The sequence below is a fragment of the Muntiacus reevesi genome, chromosome 4 (genome assembly GCF_963930625.1).
Source record: "Muntiacus reevesi chromosome 4, mMunRee1.1, whole genome shotgun sequence".
In the NCBI taxonomy this organism is placed as follows: Eukaryota; Metazoa; Chordata; class Mammalia; order Artiodactyla; family Cervidae; genus Muntiacus; species Muntiacus reevesi.
The window spans coordinates 71,256,036-71,270,921 of NC_089252.1; the positions used below are offsets into that span (position 1 = coordinate 71,256,036).

Genomic DNA, 14,886 nt, shown 5'->3' on the forward strand with positions numbered 1-14,886 from the left:
CTCCTTTGGAAAAATGTCTATTTAGGGTGTTCTTGGCTTTCTTGTCAAATATTAGTTGAGTGTATGTGTGGCTCCCTTCGTGGATCACAGCCTTGTCATGTCAAAGGGGCTTGCATAACTCAGTGAAGCTATGAGCCATGCCTTGCGGGGCCACCCAAGACAAAACGTGGTCCCCTGGAGGAGGGGATGGCAAACCACTGCAGTATTGGAGACACAAGAACCCCATGAAGGGATGAAAAGACAAAAAGCTATGACACTGAAAGATGAGCCCCTGAGGTTGGAAGGTGTCCAATATGCTATTGGGGAAGATCAGACAGCAACTACTAATAACTTCAGAAAGAATGAAGCAGCTGGGCCAAAGTGGAAATGATGGTCAGTTGTGAATGTGTCTGGTGGTGAAAGTGAAGTCCAGTGCTGTAGAGAACAGTGTTGCATAAGAACCTGGAATGTTAGGTCCATAAATCAAGGTAAACTGAATGTGGTCAAGCAGATGGCAAGAGTGAACATCAATATCTTGGGCATCAGTGAACTAAAATGCGCAGGAATGGGTGAATTTAATTCAGATGAACATTTTATCTACTATTGTGGGCAAGAATCCCTTAGAAGAAATGGAGTAGCCCTCATAGTCAACAAGAGAGTCCAAAATGCAGTACTTGGGTGTAGTCTCAGAAACGACAGAACGATCTTGCTTCCTTTCCAAGGCAAATCATTCAGTATCACAGTAATCCAAGTCTGTGCCCCAACCACTAATGCCTAAGAAGCTGAAGTTGAACAGTTCCATGAAGGCCTCCTAGAACTAACACCAAAAAAAAGAAAAAATAAACTTTTTATCATAGGGGATTGAAATGCAAAAGTAAGAAGTCAAGAGAAGATACCTGGAGTAACAGACACATTTGGCCTTAAGAGTACAAAATGAAGCAGGTTAAAGGCTAACGGAGTTTTGTCAAGAGAACATGCTGGTCGTAGCAAACACCCTCTTCCAACAACACAAGAGATGACTCTACACATGGACACCACCAGATGGTCAGTACCAAAATCAGATTGATTTTATTCTTTGCAGTCGAAGATGGAGAAGCCCTATACAGTCAGCAAAAAGAAAACCTGGAGCTTCAGATCCAGGTAGCTCAGAACACTATGGCTCAGATCATGAACTCTTTATTGCAAAATTCAGGCTTAAATTGAAGCAAGTAGGGAAAACCACCAGGCCATTCAGGTATGACCTAAATCAGATCCCTTACAATTATACAATTGTATATTTGTATACAATTTTGTATTGTATACAGTTATGCAAATTGTATACAAAAATATTGTATACAATTATACAATTGTATATAATTATACAATTATATATAAGAGTGGAGGTGATGAATAAATTCAAGATCTGGTAGACAGAGTGCCTGAAGAACTATGGATGAAGGTGCATACAAGAGGCAGTGGCCAAAACCATCCCCAAGCAGAAGAAATGCAAGAAGGCAAAGTGATTGTCTGAGGAGGCTTTACAGATAGATAAGGAAAGAAGAGAAGCAGAAGGCAAGGGAGAAAGGGAAAGATAAACCTAACTGAATGCAGAGTTCCAGAGAATAGCAAGGAGAGATAAGAAGTCCTTTTTAAATGAGCAATGCAAAAAAATAGAGGTAAACAATAAAATAGAAGGGAAAGACTAGAGATCTCTTCAAGAAAATCAGAGCGGTCCAGGGAACATTTCACACATGGATGGGTGTGATAAAGGATAGAAATGGTAAGGATCTAACAGAAGCAGAAGAGATTAAGCAGAGGTGGCAAGAATATATAGAAGAACTATATAAAAAAGGTCTTAATGACCCAGATAACCACAGTGATGTAGTCACTCACCTGGAGCTGTGTCAGGGAATGTTTGACGGGAGGATGCCTACGTGCTGTCTCTCATGAGTCCTTTGTCCCTCTTCAAGCGGAACAGCACGCTGCTCCCAGGGACTGAGGTCCTTGTGTGAGGCAAGCATGAGTCTCCTTTAGTAAACATTCTCCTTAGGACAAAACTGCTTAGTCTTGCTCCCCTTTCTTGAGATATGGATTGTGCCCTGACCTTGTGACTAACATTACCCCTTGTTCCCTTGGTAACGGTTGCTGTACATTTGGTTTTCTGATCTCTATCATTCCCAAAAGAAGTTTCTTGTACTGTAGCCTATATATACTCATAGAAAAATCATTAAAGCACCTTTGCTCCATCAGAGCTTAGGTCCCCGGGTCTTTTTTGTCTCTCTCTCTCTTTCTCCCTCTCTCTTTCTCTCTTTCACTTTCTTATCGCCGACTCCGTACCACCAGGTTCCGGTCCATTAAGGATCCCGACAGAGCTGTACATCCTGGAGTGTGAAGTTCAGTGGGCCTTAGGAAGCACTGCTACAGACAAAGCCAGTGGAGGGGATGGAATTCCAGCTGAGCTATTTAAAATCCTAAAAAATGGTGTTGTTAAGGTGCTCCACTCAATATGCCAGCAAATTTGGAAAACTCAACAGTGACCACAAGACTGGAAAAGGTCCGCTTTCTTTCCCGTCCCAAAGAAGGGCAATGCCAAAGAATGTTGAGACTACCATACAAGTGTGCTCACTTCACATGCCAGTAAGGTTATGCTCAAAATCCTTCAAGCTAGGCATTAGCAGTACGTGAACTGAGAACTTCCAGATCTTCAAGCTGGATTTAGAAAAGGCAGAGGAACCAGAGATCCGATTGCCAACATTCCTTGGATCAAAGAGAAAACAAGGGAATTCCAGAAAAACATTTATTTCTTCTTCACTGACTACATGAAAGCCTTTGACTGTGTGGGTCACAATAAACAGTGGAAGATTCTTAGAGATGGAAATACCTTACTTGGAAATGCCACCTTACTTGTCTCCTGAGAAACCTGTATGCAGATCAAGAAGCAGCAGTTAGAACTGGACTTGGAACAACAGAGTGGCTCAGAATTGGGAAAGGAGTATGCCAAGGCTGTATATTGCCACCCTGTCTTTTTAACTTCTATGCAGAGTACATCATGAGAAATGCTGGGCTGGATGAATCACAAGCTGGAATCAAGATTTCCAGGCGAATATCAACAACTTCAGATATGCAGATAATACCACTGGTAGAAAGTGAAGAGGAACTAAAGACCTCTTGATGAGGGTGAAAGTAGAGTGAAAAAGCTGGCTTGAAACTCAACAAAATCTAATATGGTATCCAGTCTCACCATTTCATGACAAATAGAAGAGGAAATAGTGGAAAGAGTAACAGATTTTATTTTCTTGGTGTCCAAAAATCACTGTGGATGGTGACTGCAGCCATGAAATTAAAAGATATTTTCTCCTTGGGAGGAAAATTATGACAAACCTAGACATCATATTAAAAAGCAGAGACATCACTTTCGCGACAAACATCCATGTAGTCAAGGCTATGGTTTTTCCAGTAGTCGTGTACCCATGTGAGAGTTGGACTGTAAAGAAGGGTGAGCACTGAAGAATTGATGGTTTCCAGTTGTGGTGCTGGAGAAGACTCTTAAGAGTCCTTTCAACTGCAGGGAGATCAAACCAGTCAATCCTAAAGGGAATCAACCCTCAGTATTCATTGGAAGGATTGATGCTGAAGCTGAAGCTCCAATACTTTGGCTGCCTGGTGCGATGAGCCGATTCATTGAAAAAGACCCTGATGCTGGGAAAGATTGAAGGCAAAAGGAGAAGTGAGTGACAGAGGATGAGATGGTTAGATAGCGTCATTGACTTAGTGGACATGAATTTGAGCAAACTTCAGGAGATAGTGAAGTACAGGGGAGGCTGGCATGCTACAGTACATGGGGTTGCAGAGTTGGACTTAGAGACTAAACAACAGCAACAAAAATAGGTGGCATTTTAAATGACCGAAATACCATAGTGTTCTGCGTGGAACACACTGGAGGTTTTGAAGGTTATTAATGATATTCCCTCCCTCATGCTCTTCTTCCTTCCCTCCTTCCTTCTTTTCTTATGGAAAATTTCTTAAATATATAAAAATATTAATAGGATAGTATAATTGAACACTGATGACCTTGGTCTGGAACAAGTTGGAACAGGGGCTTGGGTTCCCAGCCAGAGATTGAGCCCACCTTGCATCGGTGAAAGCCCCAGATCCTAGCCACTAGAGTGACAAGGGCCCTGGTCCTTCATCTTTGAGAAAAGAATTTCCACAGAGATGGAAAGTAGTGAAGCAAGTAAAGTATTTGGTGAGAGAGTACAGTACGTGTGGATAGACACAAGGGCAGACTCAGAGGGAGAGTCTGAGTTCCTGAGTCGTGCCCTCATGATGATTTGAGTTACTTTTATGGGGCGTTTCTTCTGGGTTTCCTGGGGCCGATCATTCTGATGTGCCTGGTTCATGTTTGGTGTATCTCAGGATCCTTCCATGTGTGTGCACACATCTCATTGACCTTCAAGGAAACTTTCTGCGCATGTGTGGTCAGGGAGGTCTCCTGACTTCAGGAATGAGAAATATGTGCTCTGGGCAAGGCTCAATGTTAGCTTAGCGTCATTCCCCTTTGACCTTCAAGGAGCCTTTCTGTGCATGTGTGGTCAGGGAGGTCTCCTGACTTCAGGAATGAAAAGTATGTGGTCTGAGCAGGGCCCAGCCTCCTCCGTTAATTGTCCTGCTAGTCTCCTCTTGGAGTTTCAGTCCATAGGGAATAAATCTCCAGTTGGTTTACCCTCAGGGGGACCTATCTACCTCCTGTCAGATAATGAGCCCCTGTGTATCCATCATCTACCTTCAACAATTCATTGCAAATACTGTATCATCCACATGCTTCACCCACTTCTTCCCACCCCTTCTCAAACTATTTTGAAGCATAATATTCCTTTTCTTAAGTTGACCAGAGGTAATATTTTGCTTCTTAAACTGGATGGGGGTGGAACACAGATGTTCTTATCATTATTATTGTTTTAATCTCTATATATATCTTTAAACTGTGTGTTTGTTTTGTACTTGTTCCGCCGTGTATTTTGTCATAAAAACACCTAACTGCTTGTTTTAGATCCTCATGAGTACTTGATGTATTCTCGGAAGAGAATGTGCCAGCATATACTTTCACCTCCAGGCAGTGAGACTACCCATCACCCCAAGCCCTCACAGTCACAGATGTTTTCAGACTGTACTTGAACCAGCAACAGGGGGAAAGTCCCAGCAGTCTGTCGTTCAAACGTGCTTTCCCACGACTGCTGTCATGGGTCTCAGGATGAGTCTCTGCACACTCGGCTGTAACCGCACGGTTCCTCCTGGTCCTTAAACAAGATTAAGTCTGTTTTCTCCTCAGGGAGAATCAATGCCTTTTATTCTCTCGTCTCTGCTTATTTCCGTTCTTATCTGTATTCTTTCTTCTTAAAGGACCTTGTATTAGTCAGAATATTTACAGTTGCAAGTGATGGAAATAGATCAGTTTAGGCAGGAAAGGGGAACCATCGGCTCACATACCTGGCCATTCCTGCCCTGCCAAATCCAGGGGCGCCAGCCTCTTGTCTGGGCTTCTACTTCTTGCTCCTCCTCCACCCTCCTTCCCTCTTCCTGCATCCATCCTTCCACACAGCTCCTCTCTGTTGGCCATTCTCTCCCCTATTGGCCACAATGTCTCAGGGAAGGGGGCCACTTAGAGCTCCAGGCTCACACACTCCCAGCTTAATAGCCTCCATGAAGAATGAAATCACTTTCTCCAGAGATATAATCTGATTGGATCTCTCTGGTCCCCGCCCCCTCCATACACCTCAGTGGGGAGAATCTGGCTCCAAAAGAAGCACTGGGAGAGCTTGCTGGACAGTAAAAACAGTAGCTACCATAGTCCAGCACAAGTCTGCTGGATCTGTAGTGCATGGATTTAAGCATCTCCTTGTATACTCATCTCTTGGGGTTTTTCTCCTCGCAGGGATATGTCCTTGGCCCTGCAGATCACTGACTAGGTCTCTGATGGATGCCCCTGTTCCAAGCTCTTTTGTTTGTGAAGTGTTCCTTTTCTGTAGCTCTCTGTTCAGTTCAGTTCAGTTGCTCAGTCGTATCCGACTGTTTGCGACTCCCATGGACTGCAGGATGCCAAGCTTCCCTGTCCATCACCAACTCCTGGGGCTTACTCAAACTCATGTCCATTGAGTCAGTGATGCCATCCAACCATCTCATCCTCTGTCATCCCCTTCTCCTCCTGCCTTCAATCATTCCCAGCATCAGGGTCTTTTCCAATGAGTCAGTTCTTCACATCTGGTAGCCAAAGTATTGGAGTTTCAGCTTCACCATCAGTCCTTCCAATGAATATTCAGGACTGATCTCCTTTAGGATGGACTGGTTGGCTCTCCTTGCTGTCCAAGGGACTCCCAAGAGTCTTCTCCAACACCACAGTTCAAAAGCATCAATTCTTCTGTGGTCAGCTTTCTTTATAGTCCAACTCTCACATCCATACATGACTACTGGAAAAACCATAGCCTTGACTAGATGGACCTTTGTTGGCAAAGTAGTGTCTCTGCTTTTTAATATGCTGTCTAGGTTGGTCATAACTTTTCTTCCAAGGAGCATCTTTTAATTTCATGGCTGCAGTCACCATCTGCAGTGATTTTGGAACCCAAAAAAATAAAATCAGTCACTGTTTCCCCATCTGTTTGCCATGAAGTGATGGGACCAGATGCCATGATCTTCGTTTTCTGAGAGTTGAGCTTTAAACCCACCTTTTCACTCCTTTTTCACTTTCATCAAGAGGTTCTTTAGTTTTTCACTTTCTGCCATAAGGGTGGTGTCATCTGCATATCTGAGATTATTGATATTTCTCCCGGCAATCTTGATTCCAGCTTGTGCTTCATCCAGCCCAGTGTTTCCCATGATGCACTCTGCATATAAGTTAAATAGGCAGGGTGACAATATACAGCCTTGACGTACTCCTTTCCCAATTTGGAACCAGTCCGTTGTTCCATGTCCAGTTATATCTGTTGCTTCTTGACCTGCATACAGATTTCTCAGGAGGCAGGTCAGGTGGTCTGGTATTCCCATCTCTTTCAGAATTTTCCAGTTTATTGTGATCTGCATAGTTAATAAAGCAGATGTTTTTCTGGAACTCTCTTGCTTTTTCTGTGATCCAATGAATGCTGGCAATTTGATCTCTGGTTCCTCTGCCTTTTCTAAATCCAGCTTGAACATCTGGAAGTTCACGGTTCACGTACTGTTGAAGCCTGGCTTAGAGAATTTTGAGCATTACTTTGCTAGTATGTGAGATGAGTGCAATTGTGTGGTAGTTTGAGCATTCTTTGGCATTGCCTTTCTTTGGGATTGGAATGAAGACTGACCTTTTCCAGTCCTGTGGCCACTGTTGAGTTTTCCAAATTTGCTGGCATATTGAGTGCAGCACTTTCACAACGTCATCTTTTAGGTTTTGAAATAGCTCAGCTGGAATTCCATCACCTCCACTAGCTTTGTTCATAGTGATGGTTCCCAAGGCCCTCTTGACTTCGCATTCCAGGATGTCTGGCTCTAGGTGAGTGATCACACCATCGTGGTTATCTGGGTCATGAAGATCTTTTTTTGTACAGTTCTTCTGTGTATTCTTGCCACCTCTTCTTAATATCTTTTGCTTCTGTTAGGTCCATACCATTTGTGTCCTTTATTGTGCCCATCTTTGCATGAAATATTCCCTTGGTATGTCTAATTTTCTTGAAGAGATCTCTAGTCTTTCCCATTCTGTTGTTTATCTTTGCATTGATCACTGAGAAAAGCTTTCTTATCTCTCCTGGTTGTTCTTTGGAACTCTGCATTCAAGTGGATTTCTCTGTCTGTCTGTCACTGTCTTACAAAGCCCTCTTAAGTTACCCCAAGGAAACTTTGTGTTTCCTCACATTTTGGTTTGGAATCCTTCTGTCTTGGGTTTTTCTTCTACATCTGATAATCATTGGCTGCCCACTCCTGCCTTTCTGGAGGAGGAAGTTGGTTTGCATAAGGAGCTGGTGGTACCAGATTCCTCTGGGTAAGTGGGTGTAGGAGTGGAGGGCGTCCTCCTGCCAGGACTGAAGTGTGCGTGAGTACCCTCAGGGCTTCCGGAATAACCTTAGAGGAAGGGGCCTTTGAGAAAGACAACGCAGGACAAGCAGTCAGGGAAACCGACACTGGCCAGCTTCACGAGTCAGTCCCTTCCTTCCTTCATAAACAAGATCTTTTTGGTCGTTCTCTGTCTAAAACAGGTTGGAAGCCCAGTGTTATTGCAGGATCTGCAGTGACCTCTTTCCAGGGCCACATCTACATTCTTCGTGGAGAGTGGGGGTGGGGGAAATCCTGCTGCAGGATTTACCAGTCTTCCACAGGCATAGTGCCTGAGCTCTGGGAGCTAACCTTGCTGAACCAGCTGCACTAATCTCCCAGCACTCCTTGGGTTATACCTCCCTGCTCTCTCCCCTCAGCCCACCCTGCCCTGCATACTGCATCAAGGCATCTCTGCTTGGCCTTCTCCAGGGGTCTTAAGTAATAGTTTTGTTCTCTGTTTTATCACTTAGTCTGACTACACCCTTTCTTTTAGTTTTTTTCTCATTGGAATAGCATTATATTTGCTTCCTTGTTCTTTGTTCAGAATTTTTCACAAATAGGTCATGATGTTAACATTATAGTATATCTCATTATAATAATGATACACGGGGCAAGTATGATAGCTGTCAATCCCAGCCTACTGTCCATCCTTCCCCTCTCTGCTCTCCTACTTCTTCTCTTCCCCAGCCATACTTGTGACCATCTCTCCTTTAATGGTGGACTTCCCTGCTGGCTCAGTGAAAGAATCCGCCTGCCAATGTAGGAGACATGGGTTCGATTCCTGGGTCAGGAGGATCCCCTGGAGAAGGAAATGGCAATCCACTGTCATAGTCTTGCCTGGAAAATCTCATGGACAGAGGAGTATGGTGAGCTACAGTCCTTGGGGTTGCAAAAGACACAACTTAGCAATTAAACAACAACAGTTCTTTAATGGTACTCATCCTGGTGTGTGCGAAGTGATATTTCACTGAGGATTTGATTTGAATTTCCCTTACGGCAAATAATGCTTAACATCTTTCAGGAGCTTACTGGCCACTTGTAGATCCTCTTTGGAGAACTATCTCTTGAGTTCTCTGCTCATGTTTTTAAAATAGGGTTATTTGTCTTTTTGTTACTGAGATGCAGGTATTCTTTTTTTTTTTTTAGGTTAAGTGTTCTTTTTATATACATGCCTCTTATTAGGTATATGATTTTCAAATATTTTCTCCCGTTCTGAGAATTGTCTTTTCACTGGTTTTGTGTGTGTGTGTGTGATTTATTCATTTATTTAGACCGCTCTGGGCCTCCGTTGCGGTGCACGGGCTCTCTCTCGTTGCAGCGAGCGGGGGCTCCTCTGATGCAGTGCTCAGGCTGCTTACTGCAGTGGCTTCTCTTGCTGCGGAGCGCAGGCTCTGGGCACATGGGCCCGCAGGGGCTTAGCTGCCCCACGGCACGTGGGATTTTCCCAGACCAGGGATTGAACCCGTGTCCCCTGCATTGGCAGGCGGATTCTTAACCACCAGGGATGTCCCTCTTTTCACTTTCTTGATGGTGTACTTTGAAGCACAGAAGTTTTTTATTTTGGTGAATTCCCAGTTTATGTATTTTTCTCTTTTGTTGCTTATGCTTTTGGTGTTATACCTGTGAAACCATCGCCTAATGTCAGAAAGATTTACTCACATGTTTTGTTCAAAGAGTTTTATAGTCTTAGCTCTTATTTTTAGGTCTCTGATCCATTTTGAGTTAGTTTTGAAATCAAGAAGTATGAATTCCCCAACTTCATTTCTCTTTCTCAAGATTGTTTTGGCTATTCTGGGTCCTTTGAATTTCTGTATGAATTTTAGAACCAGTTTGTCAATATCTACAAAGACCTAGCTGGGATTTTAATAGGGAGTATATTGAATCTGCATTCAGGTCTGGGGAGTATTGCCCTCGTAACAATATTAAATCTTCCCATCCTTTAACAGGAAATGTATTTCCATTTATTTAGGTCATTTTTCTTTTCTTTCAGTGATGTTTTGTCATTTTCAGTGTATAAGTCTTATACTTTTTTGTTAAAATTATTTCTAAGGATTGGGTCATTTTCGATACTTTTGGAAATGGATTCTTCTTAATCACACTTTATGATTATTCTTTGCTAATGTGTAGAAATACAAATACTTTTTTGTATTTTGACCTTGTACCCTACAACCTTGATGATGCGTTACTTCTAATGGTTTTCTAAATAGAAGATTGTGTCATCTGCATTTAGAGATAATTTTACATCTGCCTTTCTTTTCTTTTTCCTGCCTTAATAGACCTAATAATACTCAAGTTCAGTGTTGAATGGAAGAGGCAAGAGTGGGAATCCTCACCCTGGTTCTAAAATATACAGATGAAGTCAATGTCTGCATTGAACAAAATGTTATATTTTTTTAAAAAGCGGCCATCCTTACCTTGTTCCTGATCTTAAAAGGAAAACAGTCTTTACCTTTAAGTCCAGTATTAACTGTAGACTTTTTGTAGGTGTCCTTTATCAGGCTGAGTAAGTTTCCTTCTGTTCCTAGTTTCTGGTTTTCCTCATGAAAGAATGTTAGATTTCACTGAATGTTTTTTCTGCATTGTTTGAAATGACCATGTCCTTTGTCCTTTTTTAAAAATTAATGTAGTATTTTACACTGATTTTTGTACTTTAAGCCCAAAATTTTATTTATTTGACTTCTTGCTTATTTAGGAGTGCGTTGTTTAATTTACACGTATTTTCATTTATTTATTTATCTTTGGCCACACCGTGCAATCTGTGGGATCTTAGTTCCCTGACCAGGGATTGAACCTGAGCCCTGAGCAGTGAAAGCACAGAGCCCTAACCACTGACCACCCAGGGATTCCTTGTTCTGTCCACTGTTTAAAATAAGGCACTGAAATCTCTAATCACTTTTTTTTTTATTGGAATGTCTACGTTTACAGTGTTGTGTTAATCTCAGGCGTACAGCAGAGCTGTATGATCAGTTACAGGTACACCCACTCCGTTCCTTTGTTAGCTTCCTTTCCTCCGAAGGCCACCGTGGAGTGCCGAGTGGAGCTCCGGTGCTCTCCGGCAGGTCTCCCTAGCTGCCTGTTTCATAGATCGTAGTGTCTGTGTCAGGCACGGCTCCCAGTGTATCCCCCACCCCATCCCCTGGTAGCCTGAAATCTGCTTTCTACATTCGTGACTCTACTTTTGTTTTGCAAATAAATTCATTTGTAGTCTCTTTTTTTTTTTTTTTTTTCAGATTTCACATATAAGCAATATCATATATTTTTCCTTCTCTGTCTGACTTACTTCACTCAGTAGGACAATCTCTAGCATCCATGTTGCTGCAAATGGCAGGATTTCATTCTTTTTTGTGGCTGAGTAATATTCTCTTGTATATACGTACCGCATCTTCATTCACTTCTCTTGATGGACATTTAATTCACTTCCGTGTCCTTTCTATTGTAAATAGCACTGGTGTGAACGTTAGGGTGCATGTATCTTTTTGAATTGTGGTTTTCTCCAGCCCAAGAGCGGGATTGAAGGATCATGTGGTAATTCTATTTTTAGTTTTTTAAATAACCTCCATACTGTTCTCTCTAGTGGCTATACCAGTCTGCATTCCCATCAACAGTATAGGCTGGTGGTCTCTTTTCTCCATGCCCTCTCTAACAATTTACTGTTTGTAGACTTTCTGTTAATGACCTTTCTGACTGGTGATACCTCATTGTAGTTTTGATTTGCATTTCCCTAATAATTAGTGAGTTATTTTTTGTGTGCTTTTTGCCCGGCCATCTAATCATTATTTTTGAGTGATCAGTTTCTCCCTTCAGTCCTATCATTTTTTGCTTCGTGTATTTTGGGACTCTGTAGTTAGATGTTTGTATTTATAACTGTAGTTAAGCCTCATTTTCAAAGATATCTTATAGCTTTTACAAGGACAAGTTTTTTCTTACCTGATATTTTTTCCGATTTTGTTGTTGTTGTTGTTGTTGTTTTACTTTTTGGCTGCACCTTGCAGCATGTGGGATCTTCCCCAATGAGGACTGAACCCGCGCCCTCTGCATTAGAGATGTGGAATCTTAACCAGTAGCCTGCCAGGGAAGTCCATTCTTATTTGATACTCTTGAAGATTGCCAGGGTGACTTAGATCGCAGAGATTTATTTGTCCTTTATTATTGAACAAAGTGAACAAGACTCAGAAATTTATGGCAAAAAAATGGATCCAGGGAGAAAGTTAAAAAGAAGAAAAGATAGCATGAAGACATCCTTGTGATGGACCTATTCTGTGTCTCGACTGTGGTGGTGTCATGGGTATCTACATGTGATAAAATTGTGTAGGAGTAAATACAGATTAGTGCATGTCAACTTCATGGGGTCTGAATAAGACTGCTGGGCCGTATCCATCTTGGTCTCCTGCTTGTGACATGGTGCTGTAGTTATGCAAGCTGTTACTGTTGGGAAATTGGGGGAAGAGTACACTTGGATTCCTTTGTATTTTTGTTGCTGTCGTTATAGCTGCATGGGAATATACAGTTATTTCAAAATAAAAAATTAAAAAGCAAAATACATGTTATCCTCATTCCTTACATAAGGAAAAAAATACCCTCAGACATATTTGGGTGGGTCTGTTTCTAGGTTTCTACATTGTTCCATTGATTTATTGTGTATCTCTCTACCAGTAACACACTCCCTTGATTGATGTAGCTGTTTAGGAAGTCTTAATATCCAGTAATTTCCCACTTTATTAATCTTTTTAAAAATTGTTTTAGTCTGGGTCCTTTATCTTTCTATATAAATTTTCAAGTAAACTTGTCTATATCTACAAAAATCATGGCTCAGAGTTTGATAAGAGTTGTGTTAAACCTAATAGATCATTTTTGGGAGAACTGACATATATATTGAGTCTGTTAATCTGTGATTATGATTTATGCCTCTCCATTTATTGTCATCTTCAATTTCTTTCATCAGTGTTTTTTAGTTTTCAGCACACAGATTCTGTATGTGTTTAATTAGATATTTGTCTGTTTCAATTTTTTGAGCAATTGTAAGTGGAATTATACTTTTAACTTCTGTTGCTTGTTAGCCTGTAAACATGTGATTGAGTTTGGAATTCCCTGGGGTCCAGTAGTTAAAACTCTATATATACTGCTTCACTGCAGGGGGCTCGGCAGGTTTGACCACTGGTTGGGGAACTACAAAATCTCACAAGCCACCCGGTGCAGCCAAAAAAAAATGTGATTGATTTTTATGTGTTGATTTTTAGCCCGTCAGTTTGCTGACTCACTCATTAGTTCTAAGAGTTTTTAACATTATAGATTCTTTGGGATTTTCTACAAAGACTATCATGTCATCTGCACATGGGTAGGTTTTACTTCTTTTCTGATGAGTATGCCTTTTATCCCGTGTTCCAGCCACCTTCCTGTGTACGCTGAGGTGCAGGAGCCCTACGTGTACCTGCGGAGCAGCCAGGTGGAGGTCACCAACCTCTACCTGGGCGTGCCCACCAAGATGCCCATCATACTCGTCAATGGCACGCTCCTGCCCACCCGCTTCCACTGGGGCAAGGTACGTGAGCCCACTCCGTCAGGCCCCACCCTTGCAGCTCTAAACCCCAGAGGCCCTTGTTGAGGGGCACCCTGCCCCTCAGACACCACCCAGAACAGATCACTGCCCCCGGGGGCTGACTCTGTAGCCTGCCCTGTGTACCAGGGGGGATGAGACCACGTCTGCATGCATCAAAGCCAGCTACCCACTGTTCCCCGTCACCCTGCGCCTCCCAGGGCAGCCTTTTGTTAAGTCCAGGCAACCCCCTGACAGGCGTGAGGTCCATCTAGCATGGGCAAGGAGAGGAGAAGGGATCTGTGGTTTATCCCCACCTGGGAGCGCTGTTCCCTGCTGATCTCACTGAGGGCCCCCAGTCAGCCAGCCTCCCCAGAGCATGCAGCAGTCCTGATCCCTCTGTCAGGACCCAGGTTCATCCTGGAAGCCCAGCCCCTGACCTGCCCGTGTGTCTGCCAGCTCCTGGGGCTCCAAGCAGATGTCTGCACAGTGAAAGTCTCCCCGAGACATGGCACGCTGGGCCCCAGCGAGGAGCGCCAGCTCAGCCTGGAGTTGACTGCGCATACCCTGGTGAGTGTGGAGCCAGGAGCTGCATTGCCCCGGGAGGCCCCGGCTGTCTGCATTCTTGCCAGCTGGGAGATCTGCCTCAGACCCCTGTCCTGGGCCGAAGCGGTTTCTTGAATTGGGGTCTGGGGTTCCATTCCTGCTGGGCCCGCTCTCTAGGATCACGGGGTCAGGAAGGCTGGAGCAGGCTGGGATAGGCCCTGAAACTCTTGAGCACCACCCTTAGCGCTCGCCAGGCATCCTCTGTGGCACAGGCGGGCCCACCTTTCCACCTGCCCAGAGATGCCCCTGTGCTGGATGCTCCAGGGGAGTCTGAGCAGTGCCCCAGTTCCTCAGAAGGAGGACACAGCTTCTCCTGGGTTCAGCCCACAGGAAGGCCATCGGGCGGAACGTGCTCAGTCCTTGGGGGCTTACCAGCTCTCCCTTTGCAGTTCTTGTGGAGAAAGCAGCTTCTTCCTCACAGGGACTCGCAGACCCAGGTCCCAGTACCTCTCTGGGGAGCATGGGGACGTGGGGCTTTCTTCCACAGCGGAGCCTGAGCTCGAGGGTCACAGATGAGTGGGCCCCGGCCTGGTCCAGGGCAGACCTCATGCAGGAAGGGTTTGACTTCTGTGATAGCAGCTTCATCGGAATAAATGTGCAGCTTCTCCTGAGATCTGCTTGGCGGGGGTCTCCTTCAGCCGGGCACGCCCAGATATTGGGAGCCGAGTCACAGCCCGGAGCTCTGAGGAAGGGGCCAGGCCTCCTGAGGGTCTGGGGATGGTGGCCCATCG

At 43.8% G+C, this 14,886-nt stretch overlaps 1 protein-coding gene across 1 annotated transcript in view; it reads left to right on the plus strand.

The window, feature by feature from the left end:
• The window catches only part of DLEC1 (DLEC1 cilia and flagella associated protein), an 88,839-nt gene that overhangs the window by 63,859 nt on the left and 10,094 nt on the right, over nt 1–14,886 (plus strand). Inside the window, exons 21-22 of the mRNA XM_065933003.1 lie at nt 13,402–13,555; nt 14,009–14,119. Coding sequence (XP_065789075.1) covers nt 13,402–13,555; nt 14,009–14,119 — 265 coding nt within the window. The remainder of the gene's footprint in view (nt 1–13,401; nt 13,556–14,008; nt 14,120–14,886) is intronic.